The 18874-nt window shown below is 40.1% G+C and overlaps 1 protein-coding gene across 1 annotated transcript; it reads left to right on the forward strand.

Annotated features, from left to right (window-relative positions):
- The first annotated feature begins 2721 nt into the window (after positions 1 to 2721).
- spaca6 (sperm acrosome associated 6) lies at positions 2722 to 6641 on the forward strand. Its single transcript, XM_079275245.1, has 9 exons — positions 2722 to 3001; positions 3112 to 3198; positions 3359 to 3430; positions 3668 to 3691; positions 3776 to 3853; positions 4318 to 4421; positions 4994 to 5150; positions 5799 to 5979; positions 6118 to 6641. Exons 1-9 carry the CDS (start codon positions 2788 to 2790, stop codon positions 6188 to 6190), a joined length of 990 nt encoding a protein of 329 aa, XP_079131371.1. The 5' UTR covers positions 2722 to 2787; the 3' UTR covers positions 6191 to 6641.
- The last annotated feature ends 12233 nt before the right edge of the window (positions 6642 to 18874 follow it).

Genomic DNA, 18874 nt, shown 5'->3' on the forward strand with positions numbered 1-18874 from the left:
TCATGTTTACTTTACATTTACAGGTGGATTTGTGTCTTATGTGCCCACCTTGTCCTGCTCTCGTTTCATCTTAACTGGTAAGTCAGAAGAAAGGTATTGGACCATTAAAACATATTATGACTTATTAATAAGTGCGACATTTGTATATACTGTATATTCCTGTAAATTCCTCTTACAAAACTTAATAAAAATGGTCCTTACAGGGAGTTGTGACTGATTAAACCACAGCAATTCTCAAGAACTAAAGATAATTATCGGTTTTTATGACACATAAGTGACGTTTTAGGCAAAGATTCTCCTATTTATGTCTTACATAGAGGAAAAGGTTCGGGCAATTACCAAGAAACCTAAGATAACCGTCCCTTTCTTTGACATTTAAATTCCAGACTAATTTTTTACACACGTATTGAGGTTATTTTTAAAGCCCTCTCAGAGCACTGAGCTCAGAAAAGACTGTAATTTGTCAGTGCTAGCTCAATAAATCATGTTCAAAAACGGCCACGATATATAAACAGTTTAAAATGAATTGTTTCTCCTAAATGAGTTTGTCTCCTCCACAGTGTGCTCAACTGCTGCATTGCTGAGATTATTTGAGCCTCGCTGTGAAAAAATGTTACTTTACTCGTCATTGCTGCACTGCAAGGCAAAAGATTAGTGACAAATATGTGATGATTATGTTTTAATTGATCTGATTTAGTTTTGCTTGTGATCTGCGGCAAGCAAGGAGACCAGTCGGTGCCGCAGAATCCAAATGTCAGATGCGGTCGTGTCTTTGTCTCGGTGCAGCGGCTCTGCGGTTCTTTCTTTAAATACGTTTTACCTCTGTGTTGCCTTTTTGTACTTAGAATACATATTTAAAGCCTCCCTGTGTATTTTAATTTCTCAGTATGCCCCTCTGTCCCTGAGACCCTTAACCTGTGAGGTCAAAGCAGGTCACAGGTGAGGTCCTCGGGAACAGGGCTGCATTCAGTTTCAACGTCCTACAGAAAAGGGGCATTTTTGTATTTAATTATTACATGACGGAATTTCTTTCTCCCCAGAAAGTGGTGTGTTTTGTTTCCCTTGTTCTCACAGACTGTTTACAATACAAGAAAACTCAGAGGATGCAATGTCATGTTTTCTTCTATAGCTGTAATTTATCTTAGTACCCAGCTGTGGGTTTCTTCAGTACAGTGACTGTTTTCAGAATATGTTTACCTGTCATGATGATGATGAAGAAGAACACCCCTCCTCCTGCAGCACGGACACTCAGGGGGCCAACCCTATTGGCTGGCTTTGTGTTTATAGCCCTCAATGGGGGCTAATAGGAAGACAGCCGAGGGTTGTGACCCCGTCAGTTATGCCACTTTCAGAAAGAGAGGTTATTTGAACATCATGTGCATGTTTTGTGCCCTGTATTCTATCTCAGTATGTTAATAAAATATGCCAAAAAAGGTTGTTGTAATGTATGTTTTAATTTTTTTTAAATAAGTCTTTCTCACCCGAAAAACTCCACAGGTGTTAAATTTGCAATCTCAATTTCATTTTTCTACAGTTCATGCATTATATCTGTGCTACACTGAGCCAAAAGGCTGGATGTTTTTACATGAAGCACCAGTTCTTAAAATAAGTGTAATTGAAAACATCTTGTGAAGATTATTTAGCTTTCTTTGACAAAACAGTGTCATCTTTCATATATAGCCTTATTTCTTTTTTGTACAACTTGAAATTGTAATGATTAAATTTATAAATGGTCATGAGAAGATTTTTATCAAAGTGCCTTGTAGCAATACATTGTAAAATGTACTCAAACGCACCACAGACACGTATTTGGGATTTTCTCAGTCCTGGAGGAGACTCTTGCCTAATATTGATTGGCTTGTCTGTGTGGAGACGGCTGAATGCATTAGTACCCAGCTCACCCCGCCACTGGAAATATATTAAGTTCATGTATTAGGCACCCTGTCTGGTTGCCATGGAGATGCACGGGGAATGAGGGACCAGGGAGGAGAGGGGGGGGGGGATGGGAGACCGAGTGGGGGATACAGGATGTGATGAGGCGGTCGACTTGATTTGTAGTCCCGTTCCCTCTTCCTCCTCCTCTGCCTCTGTCTGTCACTTACACGTCCTCTCTTGCCTCTTGCACCCTCTTTGTTCCTCCTCGCTTCATTTTCTCTAACAGTATTTCACTACTTCTAAAATTTCCTTAACTCCACCAGCAAGAATATGCGCCGTCTCTCTCTCGCCGCTCATTATTCTATTGATGATCCTTTTGTTCCTTTTTTTTCTCTTCCTACTTGGCTGTCACTCTCCGTCTCGCCATCCCCACACCACCAATTAGACTTTTACTCTTTGTGTATTTCTTTTGAGTTTTCTTGCCAGCACGCTTTCCACTTTGTCCCTCGACTGCTTAAGCATTTAACTCCCTCTTTATCTACCCCTCTCCCCTTTCCCCTACACCGCCGCCTCCCACCTTGGCTCGCTGAGCTCTGAGCTCTGCAGTAAAACTGGTGCATTGAGGCAGCAGGAAATCGGGGGAGACAATAGAATGGAGGGGAGTCTGTGATACACTCCATTAAAACTCGAGCATGTTGAGCAACCGGAGCAGAACATTTTTAACATCTCATGTTAAATTTCATGTGGGATATATGTACCTAAAATTCATAGTCAAACCTTTGTTTTTTTTCAAAATACTGAATTATATGCATCCTTGGAATTGCCACAATGGTGTGTCACTATGAGCCCAGGATTTGAATACAAACAGTTTGCATAGAAACCTTTGTTTGAGTTTGTTGCTCATGCTGCAAAATGTGCACCTCTGCTTTGTGTCTCGTGTGCGTTAGCTTGCTGTTCGGGACCTCGCTGAGCTGCTTTCAGTGCTTTGTGGACGTTTCAGACAGTGGTCGCCTGTGTTGGGGTCACATTTTGACTGAACACAATGTTAGATATGTTGACGGCTGCTTCAGGAAGCTGGACCGTATATTCAACAAAAATGAGAGAGTGATTGAGGCTGCAAGAGTGGGTGCGGAAAATGATCTTTTTTGATACCTTTTTTGTTAATGTTTTAGAATCTTTCTTCAAGGCAAACACAAAAACATTATGTACACAGTAATAGCTGTGTCCCTCTTGCAGGTGGAGGTTACGACAAACAACTGAAAGAACTTCTGGATGCAGAAATCCTGCCCATGGTGGAAGAGTTCCACGAGAAGCTGAATAAAGGTAATAACTGCACAATTAAATGAGTCTTTAGAGCATCAGAATTGGTCCGAAACGGAGGAGAGTTAGAAATGAGATTTCAAAATGATGCCCTGAAGCACACGATTCACCAGTATGTGTTTAGCCCAATATTTCAGTCTTCCTCCTCCTCTCCATCCATCAGACACAGTGTATGAGGAAAGGTTGCAGACGGCAGCAGACAATTTCATCGCAGCTGCCTCCAAACTGCCTAGAGGTGAGACATGGTCCCCTTTTCCTTCATCTTTTCATCATTGGTAAGGCCCATATTAGGTCATTACAGCTCCCTCAGATCTCTGTACTCGCTGTAATAAGCTAGTTACGGTATTACAGCCTTTCAAATACTTTCAAGGAAGCAGTCTGGTTGAACTGACTCATACCTCTGGATGTTGGCACTGAATCTGATCGAAATAGCATTTATCAATCTACGTTAACTATCCTTTTGTTTTCACAGTCTCTGGATGCATCCCTCCTTGTGGTGAGTGTATTTTCTTTATCTCTTCAGTAACCGTCATTATTAACAAAATATCTTGTATCAGTGTTAGTTTCCTGCACCCATCAGGTTTTCAGAGTGCAGGTGCAGTATACAACTGTATTACCTGCCGCTACGACTCCTGTGAATTCCCTCTCGACTGTCCATGTGAGTATTAATAATCCAACATATTGGGTTAGTGACACCTTTGCATCACAATTTCTAAATAGGAAAAGGTGTTCTAATCCAGACTTGACACGTCCTTGCATAACTATATTCTCACGCTCATAAGCATCCACTCTTGATCCTTGAAATGCTCTTAGCAGAAAGTTGAAATTTGAAAAAGAGACCAAGGGAAGGTTTTATTTCCTCATATTATATATTTTGCACGGAGCCCCCAAGGTACTCTTTAAGTCCTTGGCTTCTTCATGCAAGGTGACAGTTGACTCCCACACACGATGGTATTCATATCAACCCTGTACAGCACAGCCACTGTTTAGCACATCATCGCTTTTACTCCATTCCTCAGAGACTGGGCTTCAGTATTATCATTAAGGAAGGCTCAGACTGCAAGAGCCCTGTGACTGTTGTCTGTGTGTGTGTGTGTGTGTGTGGCTGTATGTTTGTGTCAGTTAAAGAAATGAACGTAACGGAGAACAGTCGGAGCCAAATATGGTGCGAAGTGCCATTTCACTTACCAGACAACATCGAGGTGATCTGGAGTGTTGCAGAAGAGGTACGCCAAACAAACCCAACACAATACAGGGTCAAGGGGCTGCTTAGTGAAGACGTTACACCAGCGCCTCCAAAGCTCACTATTCAACACATACAGTCTCATTTGTTTAAGAAAATAATAAACAAAGTCTAAAAAGGAGTGTGTGTGTGTGTGTTGGGGGGGGGGACTAATTAGTGAGCTTTAGAAGTGCCGGTAGGTTGATGTTACCTGCTGACAAAGTCACACTAGCTTTTCCCCCCTATTTTCGGTCTTTACGCTAAGCTAACTGGCTGCTAGTTGTAGCCAGTTGTATGCCCTCACCAATGGGCTATCCTGACTTCTCACGGTTAAGGCCTAACCTGAACCAATCGTCTCTGCCGAAAGCAGGGCGGGTCTTGTGAGGAAATACATTGAGATTCATAATTACGCTTACTAGAGTGGCATCAATCTTCTCATCTAACTTCTAACAAGAAAGTGAATACCGGTGTATTACCCAAAACTATTACGTCAGCACATACAGTATGAAATCTGTCTTTGCATCCTTGCAGATTATCATAAATGATCAGAATTTGTAAAAATGTATGCCTGGACAGGAGAAAACCCAGCTGGTGGACCAGTTCAAAGAAGTGACTGCGGGGGTGGACAGGCTCTATTCCATCCCTTCAACCAGCTTGCAGCATCAGGGCACCTACAAGTGTGAGATCTACTCAGGCCAACACTCCATTGTCAGGCTTTACTACTATCTCGCAGGTAACTAGATGCACCACTTTTAGGAGAAAGAATTGAAAACTGTGATTAGTACTGATGAATGGGTGGACAAAACTACGCCTTCACACTTAAGGAGAGAATATGCGTAGAAGATACAGATGCAGAATAAATAGGGTTAGAATATTGAGAACAGCTTTGGGGGGGGGGGGGGGGAATGGGAAGCCACGGTATAAACAAATTGAAAGTAAATTAGAAGCATGGAGAAAAAAATCATTCCTCCATTCCTAAGAAATATTGACAGTTGAAACAAAATGAAATGTATTGGTACGTATGTATGTAAATGAGTGGATTCTTATTTATGAATATCAATATATAGATATGCATATCATACAGCTTTGCATAAGTGCATAATATGAACTGTATCAGTACATCTGTATCTTTCCTAAGCATCTATGTAAATTCTTACGAGGCTTCATTGCATTAAGGACAGACTTTTGTTTTCTTTCACTTTTCTTCTTCTCTATGACATAGTTTCAAATGAATGTCAAAGTATAAATAAAACGTTTTTACTCAATAAACTGTGTTTTTCTTTTATCACTCTCCCTATTCCTTCATCATTACTTGTTGTTTTCTGTCCTCAATGTGAGTTGAAATTCTCCCCTGTATTCTTTCTCTCTCTCTCGGTATAAGTGACCCCCCAGGTTGTGGAAGGCCACACAGAGCTGCAGGAGCTATTCGACCTGTCTCTGCTCCCAGAAGGACGGTTACTCCCTGAGCCTGCTGGTTCGCCCCCCTCCCTCCTCCTCCCCTCGCCACCGCTTCTCGCTGCCTGTTTAACTGCTTTGCTTCTGCTGCTGTTCCTCTCCCTGGGGTAAAACAAATCTTTTATTTCTACAATATGAGACACAAACAGCAAAGAACCTTATAAATGTGAAGTCAATCTGCACCCGAAAGGCAGATAGCAGTTGGTGTCATATACTGATTTACACTTTATCCTTATCTGTTGCAGAGCTCTGTATTGGTCAACAAAGCCAGAGCAAATGCATCATGCTGAACATGGAGATGAGGATTTGGGATTCTGAGAGTTGGGAAGATGCATGTCATGCAATAAAGGCATTTCATCAATCCTCTGGTCTTCCATAGAGCCTTACGTCATAGTTTACAGAAAGCCTGTGTGTGACTCCTTCCACCACTAGAGGGCAGGATACTAATGTCTATCAGTGGTGCCCGGGCTACACTGAACTGTATGAAACAACCGCAACTATGCTCATTTGAGTGTTACAGTTATGGAGAGTCACTAACGAGGTTTACTCACTTACTGTAAGTACAATTTTGAGATGCTTGTTGTACAGAAATGTTGTACTTTTTACTCCTCTACAGTCATCCGACCGCTGAAGTTACTTGCCGCCTTTCATATTTTGATTTGGCATAAAAAAAGATATGGTGAGCTTGTAAAATGTGTTTGATTACACTGTGTAGGTAACGTAAGCTCCACTTCAGCCAGCTACAATACATATGCTGCATTCAAATGCTTTTAACCCTCCTGTTACTTTCGGGGTCAATTTGACCCCATTCAATGTTTAACGTCTCTAAATAAATGATTGACATAATTTTGTTTTGCTTCATATTTAATGACTTTTCCTAATTTAATGGGGACAACATCAAATTAACATGATGATATGGTTTCAATGTCCTGTATGCTTTGGCGTTCTTTGGGCTCAATTTGACCCCAGGCTGTTTGAGCTGTATAAAACACATACGAAATATCAACATTTTACACACATTTGTTTTGGTCACTATAACATGCAATTTTATAATCTTCAAAAAGCTTTCGGGCCCTAACCTAAGATAACCATAACTATAGTAGTGCGAGAACCACTGATAGTTCCCACGTTGTGGGGCGGGAAAATATGGTTCCCGTGATGATATTGATCGGGGTCGAGCAAACATATAAAAGCTTGCACAGCAGCCTTCTCAACCATTTCTCTAGGTGCTCTGCTCTCTCTTTCTGCTCTCTCTCTCAACTGAAAATTACTTCTAAGGAAAGTTTTTTTTTTTTTTTTTTTTTTTACATTGGGTTGCTCATTTTGGCAGGAGTGTACAAGTCAAAAGGCAAAGCAACAGCAAGCCTTTGGGCTGCGGACACTGGAAGGGCAATATTTCCAGCCAGCATGTCTCTAAACACATTCCATGTTTTCTCCCGTGTTATACGCTCTGATGACAGAGAAACAAGGCAGGGCCGACGAGAGCGGGACAAACTCTCATCAATACGGGATGCGTGGGACAAGTGGGTTCAGCGATTACCCTTTCTTTACAATCCAGGCCCCCACGTGACTGTGGATGAATGTCTGGTTGCATTTCGTGGGCGCTGTCCCTTCAGACAATACTGAAATTGTGTTTGTTTTTTCTGGGGTCAAATCGACCCCGAACATAATACATGTTACTATTCTTGATAACAGAAATTGTTTTTCGTTCCACAAAAATATGTACTTAGAAATAATATAAAGCCATTAAAACACCAAAAAGATATCTCTTTCCAACTTTAGGTCAATCAGCGAGATTTTATGGTGATCTGCATATTTCTCCATAGCTGCATAACAGGTATTCTGGATGTACATAAAGTACCTGACACATAACCTTGGGTAGCAATTTTATAATCATTTTCTGGAGGTTTAAATTGCTGGGGTCAAATTGACCCCAAGGATAAAATATGTTCGTAAATTTGAAGGTAACAGGACGGTTAAGTCATAGAAATGAATAATGATACAATAATCTAAATATATCCAACACTCTAAAAGGTACCATTCTGCATAATATGCTTTTGATATGTTATGAACATTTTTGCCGTTGTGCAGTGTTCTCCAATTACCATCAAATGTAATATCTCACAAAACAAATTGATGCAGCCACCTGAGACAGTCAAGCCTTCAGGTGACCACAAGGAGGCAGCAACACACACACTACGTCCCATGTTAGAAAGCACAAGAAGAAGAAGACATCCTCGACCTCTCAGCGGATATTTAGCTTGAACTTTGTTGCTAGATTTTCATTGTGTCACATCGGGGCTGTGGTACAGAGAATATTTGGTTGCTAAAACTAAATACAACATCCCCAAACACAAATCTGAATCATATGTGAGGATGGGGAAGTACATTGCAAAACACATCTTTACTGAGAATGTGACACTTGAGTCATACTTTATATTTGCTAATAACTTATTTGTTAGAGTGGAAACCAAAGCTGAAAACCCTCTGACGTCATAGCCAGCCTTTATGGACCAGTCAATCAGAGTTTGAGTAATTAAACGTTACATAACATATTCTCTTTATCCTTTTGTAAGTTAGTAAATTGAGTGATTTTATACTTTGCTTCTCCTTCAAAAAAGGAGCGGCAGGCTATACCTGGTTGCTTCGGGTCAGTTTGACTTACACTCCATTCTCCCTGTCACACTTTTTTAAAGTCTTTTGTGATTCTGGAAGAACTTAGTCAGTCTGAGAAAATAACCCAGATGAGGTCATCGGGGTTATCTCAGAGTCTGAAAGAAATGGGCATTTACAAAGGCTTGTATTATTGTGTTCAAACGTATTAAATGTAAGAAGGTTACTTTATTATTTATTGACGGGCTGTTTATCTGGTAACAGGGAAAGCACCTTGTCTTTTTGAGGAAACACTGTGCACTTTTTGTCACTGCACACACAGATATGACTTTGTACATGTGCTCTAAAGACAACACGTGTGCCTAGTTCCAGACCTGTGAGTGCTCCCACTCCACCGTGTTCGAGTTGACTGATTGGTCTGGCATCAAGGCACAAACCAGGGATTTCTCCATTTAAAGACGAATCGAACCAATGACTGCCGTGGGAGGGGGACTAACAATTAGCTAATCAGCCCCGTGGGAGTGGGACCCACACAGCCGTCAATCTGTTGTCAGCTGTGCGTCTAACCAAGGAGTAATCACAACAACAATAGAGACCGCGAACATTAACGCTGCTATCGAGGCTGTTCTAAAGCGATTCAAAGTACAGATTACTTTGAAACCCGAACAGCACTCTGCTTTGAAGACATTTATTCAAAGGGCATGTGCTATTTGGTGTATCACGGCCCCTCTTCTCTTCTCGAGTCTTCCTCTCGTTTGGGATACTGAATAGTAGATTTTAATTTGATATGAGCCCCTTGATTAACAAATGCATTTTACAGACACGGTGTGTCCTCTAAATATCGCCAGGCAACCTAGGCTGCTTCTGTTTTTTTTTCTTTATCTTTTCTCTTTTTACTCGCTCCACTCCCTTCTTAAAATACCAACACAAAGTATGTTGTCATGACCACACATCTCTGTCGACTCAATATGACGTCAGAATCAGGCGGATACGTTGGTCTCTAGCCCTTGTGACGGATTCAGATGCAGTATATAGACCTGATACTCCAGATTCTGCCTTACCATGAACCATATTGCCCATCCTGCTACTTTGTCATTGGTACTTTTTAACTGAATGTGTTATGAAGAGAAACATATTTAAACTGCATGCCATCAATGCTTAATGTTCATCTTTGAGCTGCGGAGTAATTTCAATTTGAGTGAGATCACATAGACAACGGTCAGTCGGTCTCCATATAGGAAGACAACAGCGTGTTTATAGCTTGTGAACTTTAATCCTCAGTAAATTAGAGAAACCGAAGCAAACAATCATGCTATTGATGAATGCTCTGCTACAAAATAGTTTTCCTCTTTCTTAATAGTTACATATTTGCTAAGAACCTCTTGTTCTAATAACTGCAGGGCAGGCTGTAACAGTGGTTGGTGGTTCCAGGTACAAGAGGGAGGCATCAGACAGCTCAGGCACAGTCTGCTCTTGTTGGCATCAACTAACACCAATACAGTACCTGCCTTTTGCTGGAGACCACCCATTCTTAATACAAAAGGGACTCAGGACTGATAAAGATAACACACTACATCAAATGTTTCCACTGCAAGACCAAGTAATGAAAAAAGATTTCACATTTCACACGCTTGATGTTAGAAAATCCGAAGTTATAAGTCCAGGTCCACAGTTCCATCCCCCTAAAAATGATCACATTTAAGAATAATGTTGAGTCGAATAATACTACTAAACTTTAGTTAAATACTTAATATTTCTCAGTCAGTTGTTGGTCCACCACTTTGATCAAGAGTCAAAAATCGAACTAACTATTGACAATTTCACAGTTGTAAACATAAACATTCCACTTTATTTCCTCTTGCAGTGCATGAATATACAAAAGAAGGAAGGGTCATTGCGTCATCCTGACAGTATTCTAGTGTTTGTGCCAGACATTGGTGCCAGTTCTTTTTAATGGGGCGGACATGGCGAATCCCACTAAAAAAAAATCATATCTGTGTTGTTTTGACTGTAAATATGCTTCCACCAAAAAAAAAAAAAAAACGGTATCTATTTGTGCGTCTTTGTTTTCCTTGTTATGGCTCTGCCAGCAACGGAATATAGCTAAACTCAAGTCAGCTACATTTTAATATATATCCAAACAGGGCAGCGCCAACCTATTATCGCTGACTGTGATTATAAGATCAATTTATTAATGCTTCTGATTGTAATTGGTTGGACTCAATGGCCTTTCAGTCAATATAGGACTTGACCGTATGCTACAATGCATGCAGTTTGCCTCAGCTATTTCCATTCATACCAGTCATCCAGCCTGTTATTAGCTAGCATACCCCTAAGTCATGACAGTGATTAAGCTAGAGAGGCTGCTCAATTTGCTTTCACTCTCCAATCCTGCCGCTCCCTGTCTAATTATTTTACACCTTCACCAGGGTTATTGCTTACTAAAGTTAACGGTTATATCTCCAAATGAATGAAGGATGCCTTAACAGAGATATTGCTGGCTAACGTTAACTAATCAAAGGGCAAATGCTAACTTAGTTCACTGAAGAACAATAAACAAGTACAAAAGGTATAAAAATTGCCGGCGTCAACTAACTGACAAAAATGGACAGACCTGGCTAACATTAGCCCTCCGAAACGTTATTAAATATCAGCTGGTTGGTTGGTAGATGGTGGGTTAGTTACTGATCACAAAGACGCTCAATTTCAAATCAAATACATGTAGAATACCATGGCTTGGCACCAATGTGAGTTCCGTGGAGTAATGACCTTTCTACTTTTATATATCCGTTGTTGCAGTGTATATGAATGACACCAGCTGACAGGAAGTAGACATGGACCCAAGTTGTTGCCGTTTGAACGGTCTATAGCAGCTGCCTTCAACTAAAATTCCAAAAGGTCCAGATTGAGAACTCGGGCAAAGGTCCGAAACATTACAATAATAACTAACTCGCGCTATTTAGTGCCATATATATATATATATATATATATATATATATATATATATATATATATATATATATATATATATATATATATATATATATATATATATTGAAGAAGCCTAGTAGTAGTAACAATGTCTCTGTGTAGTCAACTGAGAATTGAACTGTCAAATCAAATAAAGAAAGTACACATCAATTATATAGTTATATTTTAACAATTATTGTTCTCAGTTTTCAAATTTAACTGGATGGATTATAAATAATACATAGAAATACATGAATAAATGTTCTTCTCATTGCAAGTACAATAAGGGCTGGATTAAAGAATAACTGGCATAACAGAAAGCTTTTGAAAAATGTGCATCTTAAAATAAAGTAATTCATTTTAGAAACATTAATTTCACTGAATTGTCCTGCAGCTTTAAATTCAGTTCATTCAGGTGTGAAGTGATGTCAATAAAAAAAGTCACAATATAATATTTTTGTCTTCTAAAAACATAAATCAGTGAGCATGGACTTTATCTGTGGTTATTAAACCACTTGTTTCAGCTATATCCTCTCTGTAACATCATTGTTGGACAGTGAATTCATGCGTTAGGATTCTGATCATTTTGGGCTCTTATGTTTATTTTCTGTGTCTTCATTTCAGATGTGAGTGGGTACGTTTGTTCAAAGGAGTTGTGCTTTGTCTCGTAGTGCGCTTCATTTGCCGCTTTTATCAATAGTTACGGTTTCTGAACATATGACACATGCTGGATTTAACTGCTTGCGGGAAGAATTAACATAGAAGAGTCTGTTCATTCATGCTTATAAATTCTCTTCTCTCTGAACACGTTTCTCTTTTTGGAGAACGTCATGTGAGATAACCTCTCTGATCAGCGCAATTTTCCTGCTCTTGTTTCTATTTCCTCGTCTCTCCCCGGTATGTCACGGTGTGTGTAAACCTCGCTCAGTCAGGAAACTTGTCAGAATACTCACATTTGATTGGTTGAGCTTTACAACGCATTGGTCGGTGTCTCCTGCACCGCTGAACAAGTACCGTAACGGTTGTATAAGATGCGCCGCTTAAAAGTAAAAACTCGCTGCCTAATATGTATGATTACGAAATATCGATTTTAGGTCCTGGGTCCGGATGCAACTGCGTCTGGGTCCGGATCCGGACCGCGGTCCGCCAGTTAGAGACCCCTGGTCTATAGGATGTTATGCTATGACGTTCCCAGAGGAGGAATCCCAATGACTTTGGCAACCCCCTTACATTTCCTTAAGCACCTCCAAGAGGTTGGCATTTTTGGATTGTAGTCCAATGTTTTGACATTTACTGGATGGATTGAAGTACAATTAGGTACAGATACCCAAGGTGCCCAGAGGATGAATGCTTATACTTTTTGTGATCACCTGACTCTATCCCCTGTATGTCTAAGCAGCTTCACAGAGCCACGAGTTCATTTTAAAAAGACTGTATACATTTAATTAATAAGCAGAAATTGACACGTGTAGCTTGATTACTTTTTCGTAAAATATATGAACCATTGCATGAGGATACGTTGTCATATTACAGTGTAAGTGCTAAAAAACTATAACTGATTACACCTGAAGCCTTAATGTCTGGGTGCTTGTTCTTTGTTTTCTTCCTTTTCCTCCCTTTCCATGTAATAATTTCATTTGAAGAATCTGATGGCGCCTAAATAAAACCAGTCTGCTGATAGCTTGGGAAGCCCACAGTAATCCTCCCTCAATTAATGATGTCTTATCTGTGGAGGAAATACAGTGTGAGGACTGACTGGGACCTCTGAGGCTTATAAAGCACTTGTAGAGCATCTAAATATAGTCAAACATGACTCAACACTCCGCTTGTCATTTAATGGGCAGATTGCTTGTATTTTTTTCCACTGGTTTCCAAAGAAACCAAAATCAGGCCTCTTGACACTTTACTGTTTGGGCCCCAACTCACTTTAAACTAGTTTTCCACAGAGGGGAGTGCCTGTGAGGTAAAAAGCATCACTGAGATTTTACGTCATAAAAGTTCCTTCAGCATGTCTCACATTTGTCAGAGCCATAAATCTCTCCTTTATGTCAGAGTTCTATGTAAAAAGGTGTGACGCCTTTTCTTAGCCTGTAACTTTGAACTGTTTGAGGCTTTTATTCTGGTTTATGATATGGTACGCCCATCATGTACACCCATCACAATAGAAGTAAGCAATCAGCATACTTATCTGCGTGTTTACCTCCAATTTATCATAATTTGAAAACACTTTAAACACGTTATTATATAGAAAAAAAGACACAATGACGTCAAAGTTTATTTCCACTAAAGCTGACCTTTGGCAAATATGTGTTATAATCGTTACCCTTTGGTGTTTCTCTGCCCCAGGTATATTTGTCATGAACAGTATCTCAGGCAGCAAATGATCTGGTTTTGATTAGAACTCTGGGAAGTGACCAACTCCAAAAACAAAAGTGATATTTTTGTGACTGATAGTGACTTCAAAAAGTTTGGGGAAAGTTGTGGGCTCCGATTGATGTCCATGAATGAATGAATGCAGCTTCAAACTATGTGTTTTTGCGCAAGTTCCAGTAAATGATGGCCACCAGTATGAGTGTGCAAGCTGCAGCTGACCCTGAGGTCGTCACATGAAAGCCGTTTCGGCAGACTGAGGCAACACCCTCAGCCTAATTTGTCCAAATACCGTGTGCCAAAAATGACTATGATTTTACAGAGTTCTTCAGAGTTTCTATTCCATAAATTGCTTCATTGTCTCATGTCTACCTTTTATTTTTATACCAATATATAGACTGTAAATCTTTGAAAATATTGCATTGGTAATGGAAACCACAAGCCACAACAACAAAACAATGACAACAAACTTGTAGGGTGTTTTTGTTTTGTGTTGCTGTGTCGAGCAAGAACATGTAATTATCCATAATCATGTATTTTAGTAACCCATGTAGTACTGATTCATCTACCACAGTGTGTATCATCTTGTACTAATCATGACGCAATAACTTTACATGTTTTCTGGAGCAACTGCAATTTGGTGGGAAAGTATCTCTGTAAATTGTAGCTTCTTCCAAGACAACACTGCTCAGGCGAAATGAGACCGAAAAGAGTTGCATGCTGAAGGTGACGCAACACATACTTTTCCTCCCCATTTGTAACGGATCAAACTTGAACCCCAACATGTGCGTCAGAGATGGCGGCCCAGACAGGGTGTGAGGAGGACAGGCTCATTGAAAACAGACATGAGTGGAAGTGATGTTTGGCTTCGTCAGACTCTTGGTTTGGTCCCAACATTTTTTTTACTCCTTACCATGACTCATTAAGGCGCTATAACTGTATAGAAATTATTTTTTTTTGGAAATCACCTCAGACCTCTGAGAGCCACATTTGCTGGTTTGGGCAAAGTATCCATGGTAAAATGTTGCTATTGAGACGAAACATGGGATCGTATTTTGAAATCTGATGAGTAACGTTGATGCTGCTCTTGACGAAATCCAGACACTTTTACTCATGTGAGAAAAGGTTTTTGTCTGCCAAACAGTTGTTTTAACCACGGTCTGAAGTTTTGACTCACTGACTATCTGGCAGATAGGGCGGAAGGGTTTCCTGATGAGCCCATGCTGTCATCTAGTCTGGCAGTGGAGAGGAGAAATTCGAATTATCATAAGAAGCATATCGTAAGACGCCTTAGATGACCATAATATTATAAGTTGTAGTCTGACTTCCATCAGTTGCACTGAACAGAAACAACTCTTCTCAGAGCCTCATTTGTCACCTGGATGAACAGTGATGGAGGAGAATATAAATGTAACTGAAGCGAAAGTGCTGATCAATCAGCAAAATGTACTTTAAGTACAATAAAAAGTACTTATGCAGAAAAAAGAGTCCTTGTGATATTTATACTTTTATAACTGCTATGATCATTCTCATTCTACGATATCCGCTGTTTGTTATAGTAATAATTTTTCTGTTGCTATTTCTGCTCCTACTGTTATTACTGCTCTCATTATATACAGTATATGTATGTATGTCATTTCTGTCATTTGAATTGATTATGTTGTAATTTCATTGTGTTTTTTATTCGGTACGCATGACATCTGTTGCACTTCTGTCCCTCCTGGGAGAGAAATCCCGACTCAGTTGCACTCCCTGAGGTTTCTTCCATTTTTTTCCCAGTTACAGGTCTTTTTGGGGAGTTTTTCCTTATCCGATGCGAGGGCCCTGGGACGTACAATGTCTTGTACACACTGTATTGCTAATGGCTATCTAAGAACACAAGTTTAATGTCCTTGTGCGTGTATGCGCCCGTGGACTCATTGCTCTATACAATTATAAAACAAATCATATTCAAGCACATATCCTGTCATTGTTTATTTAATCCTTATTTTGAGCTAAGTTGTCATTATGAACATGAACTTTCCATTGGCAATCATCCTCATCCACACCTAACATCAGAATGTAGATCATTTATCCTCAGCCCAGAAACGTAAAGATGATTGACTGAAGGGCACTCGACATTTGAAAAAAAGAAAAGCTCTTTGGGTGTTGATCTGTTTGAGCAACCGGTAACACCTTGTTCATGACCTTGTTTTTGTATTGAACATGAACATTTATTTAGTCCTGCATCCGTTTTGCATCAATGGGATTGTGACAGCTCTGCTCCTCCTATGAATGGCAGCTCCACAATCGTTTGTTAGTATTACAAAACAAGGAGTTGTTCTTGTTACACCTTTACGGCTCGCCAAAATGCTACAAGCAAGAACTACACTCTACATGTAAGTCCTTAATATTTCCATTTAAAACAGAGATCATAATTTCTCATAAAGCCATATCATTCATTTGAATTAATTTGATTAAAAAAAACTGCTGTCCCCCCTCGGCTCATATAACTGGTTACAGGTTGCCTGCATTGCTTAAAGATCCTCCTAATCCCTGGAGCTTCATACTGATACTGAGCATGATATTTACATTATTTTTACACTTCTTAAATCATACGAGACACAAGCGTCTTAACTCCAAATGGAATATTGTTCGATTGAGCTCCGTTTAGGTTTTATTGGAAGATATTTTCATGGAAGGTGTATATGTAAAGTATTGAACTTTTCCCCAAATGTGAATTTACTCACATCACAAGATGACACATTTCACAACACACAACACCATAAGAGATAGAATAATAATATACCTCATGAATAAATACTCAAGCTAAATTGTTTTGAAAAAAGAAAAAGCCACAAGGCTGCCAGAAAAAAATGAGAGTAGGGATGGGAAAGGTGTGAGCACACTATATATAGAAAAATAAATATATAATAAAATAATAATAAATCATCTCAGAACATCAATCCGATAAAGAAAAACAAGCCTGTCCACTGGGGTTTTCAAATGGTCTTAAGAGGCAGGGAATACATTTTCTAGATTACAAAGCAAAATAAAAGAAGAAATGAATGTCTTAGGTGATCTTCCTATGATTAGTGTTTGAATCAATGTTGTGGCATCAACAACAACGTTCGTTGTTCGTGTTAAGTGACCTGAAATAGACAGAACATATTATTTATAGTTAATTTCAGTGACAAGTAAACCCAAGTTTACACAACTAAACCACCTATTCTGCGAGGCTGTCTACCAGCAATGTGAGAAAAACCGTGCAGTTTGCCTCCATGGAAACTTCTCCTTTCTTGTCTTCTGATCAGAATGTACTTTGCACCCAAATCTGTGACTTTACATTGTGCTTATTCTCGTAACTTAGCCTGACCCCTGCAATCCTGCAGTTTCACATCTGCTAGACTGTTCTTTGTAGATTTCAGTTCAGCCTTTAACACCCTACAGCCTTGTGTTCTCCTGAATACACTGCAGCTGATGAATGTCAACCCCTTCACTATTAAGTGGTACAACTCATTCCTCACCAACCGTACCCAGCAGGTCAGGGTGAACAGGACCTTGTCTGAACCCTTGACCATCAACACCGGAGCCCCCCAGGGGTGCGTCAGTTCACCAGTCCTGTTCACCCTGTACACAAATGAATGTACGTGCAGCACTGCTAACAATTGCATGGTCAAGTTTTCGGATGATACAGCCGTCCTGGGTCTCATGTCTGACACATCGGATACAGCTCTGTACAGACATGAGATTCAGAACTTTGTCCAGTGGTGCGACAAACACTTCCTCATCCTCAACGTCAGGAAAACAGAGGAGATGGTATTCGACCCCAAATACATTGGAGACCACTCACGGGTTATTCATGACCAGAACATAGCACAGGTTGACTCCTACAGATACTTGGGCATACACAGACAATAAACTGACATGCGTGGAGTGTTCAAGTCTGCACTAGGGTCCAACAGCGGCTACACTTCCTCCGTAGGCTGAGGGTCTTTGGTGTCAACCAGAATGTCTTGCTCCTCTTCTACCACGCCATAGTTGAGAGCGTCCTGCGGTTTGGCATCTCGGCCTGGTTTGTCAACCTCAGTGTGCAGCTGAAAGCCCAGATCACCCGGCGAACACAAAGAGCCATGAAAATCATGGGAGTCAGACAGCATCCCACACTCCAGGCCGTCTTTGATGAAACTATCATCAGACAGGCCCAGAAGATTATTTCAGACCCCACTCATATCCTCCACCCTGAATATCGGCTTCTTCCCTCAGGCAGGCGCTTCAGAGTCCCCCAGTGCAGCTCAACCTCTTTAAGAACTCCCTTGTCCCCTTGCCCATCAAAGCCCTAAATGGCAAGCTAGCCAGAGCTTAAGCCCTGTAACACAGATTTTTATTTATTTTTAATATCTTAACTATACACTACTGGTGCGTTGTACAACGGGTAGTGTGAAAGTTATTTGTTGACTGGTGGCAGTCTTTTACATGTACTGTAGGTACTGTGTGTGCGGGTATGTGTATGTAATGTATGTATGCCATATGTTATTTGTATTGTTTTAACAGCAGACACTGTATGTATGTTTCCAAGACAAATTTCCTTCGGGACAATAAAGTCTATCTTATCTTATCTTATCTTATCTTATCAGTGCAGTCAAGATTGTAACTTTGATGATGTACAATTTGGACATTCACGGCCACTCCTGTTAGTACCACTGATGTTAGTAAATACATGTTCCGGAGGCTGGTGTGTAGCATGAAACCTAATTTGAGGTCCAGTTATATTTTGCCTTGCTTATCAGTGTGTGGCCCTTATACTGTATTATGTAATTGTACATTGATTTACCAAGTCAAGTTTTTTGTTTTTCCCTGTATATAATGCAATCTTGATTCAAAGAGAACAGGGCAGTGCACATTAGAAAAATATTTTATTTTTACCTTTCTATACAAGTTCCCAAAACCATAAAAAACATTCCGGCAATTTCCAGGCATGTAATATGACACTGAACAACGTGCATCTTACACACATCCTTAGAGTAGGTACAGCAACTACATAAAGGTTTCAGGTTTCAGTAAGAGACT

This window comes from Melanostigma gelatinosum, assembly GCF_949748355.1.
Source record: "Melanostigma gelatinosum genome assembly, chromosome: 9".
Taxonomy (NCBI): Eukaryota; Metazoa; Chordata; class Actinopteri; order Perciformes; family Zoarcidae; genus Melanostigma; species Melanostigma gelatinosum.

Excerpts from the sequence above, each read along its gene's own strand:
- spaca6 (XM_079275245.1), top strand. The coding sequence starts at position 2,788 with ATGTGCACCTCTGCTTTGTGTCTCGTGTGCGTTAGCTTGCTGTTCGGG. Across the intron at positions 3,431-3,667 it reads TGCCTCCAAACTGCCTAGAG|TCTCTGGATGCATCCCTCCT; the intron begins GTGAGACATGGT and ends TTGTTTTCACAG. Across the intron at positions 5,980-6,117 it reads CTGCTGTTCCTCTCCCTGGG|AGCTCTGTATTGGTCAACAA; the intron begins GTAAAACAAATC and ends TATCTGTTGCAG.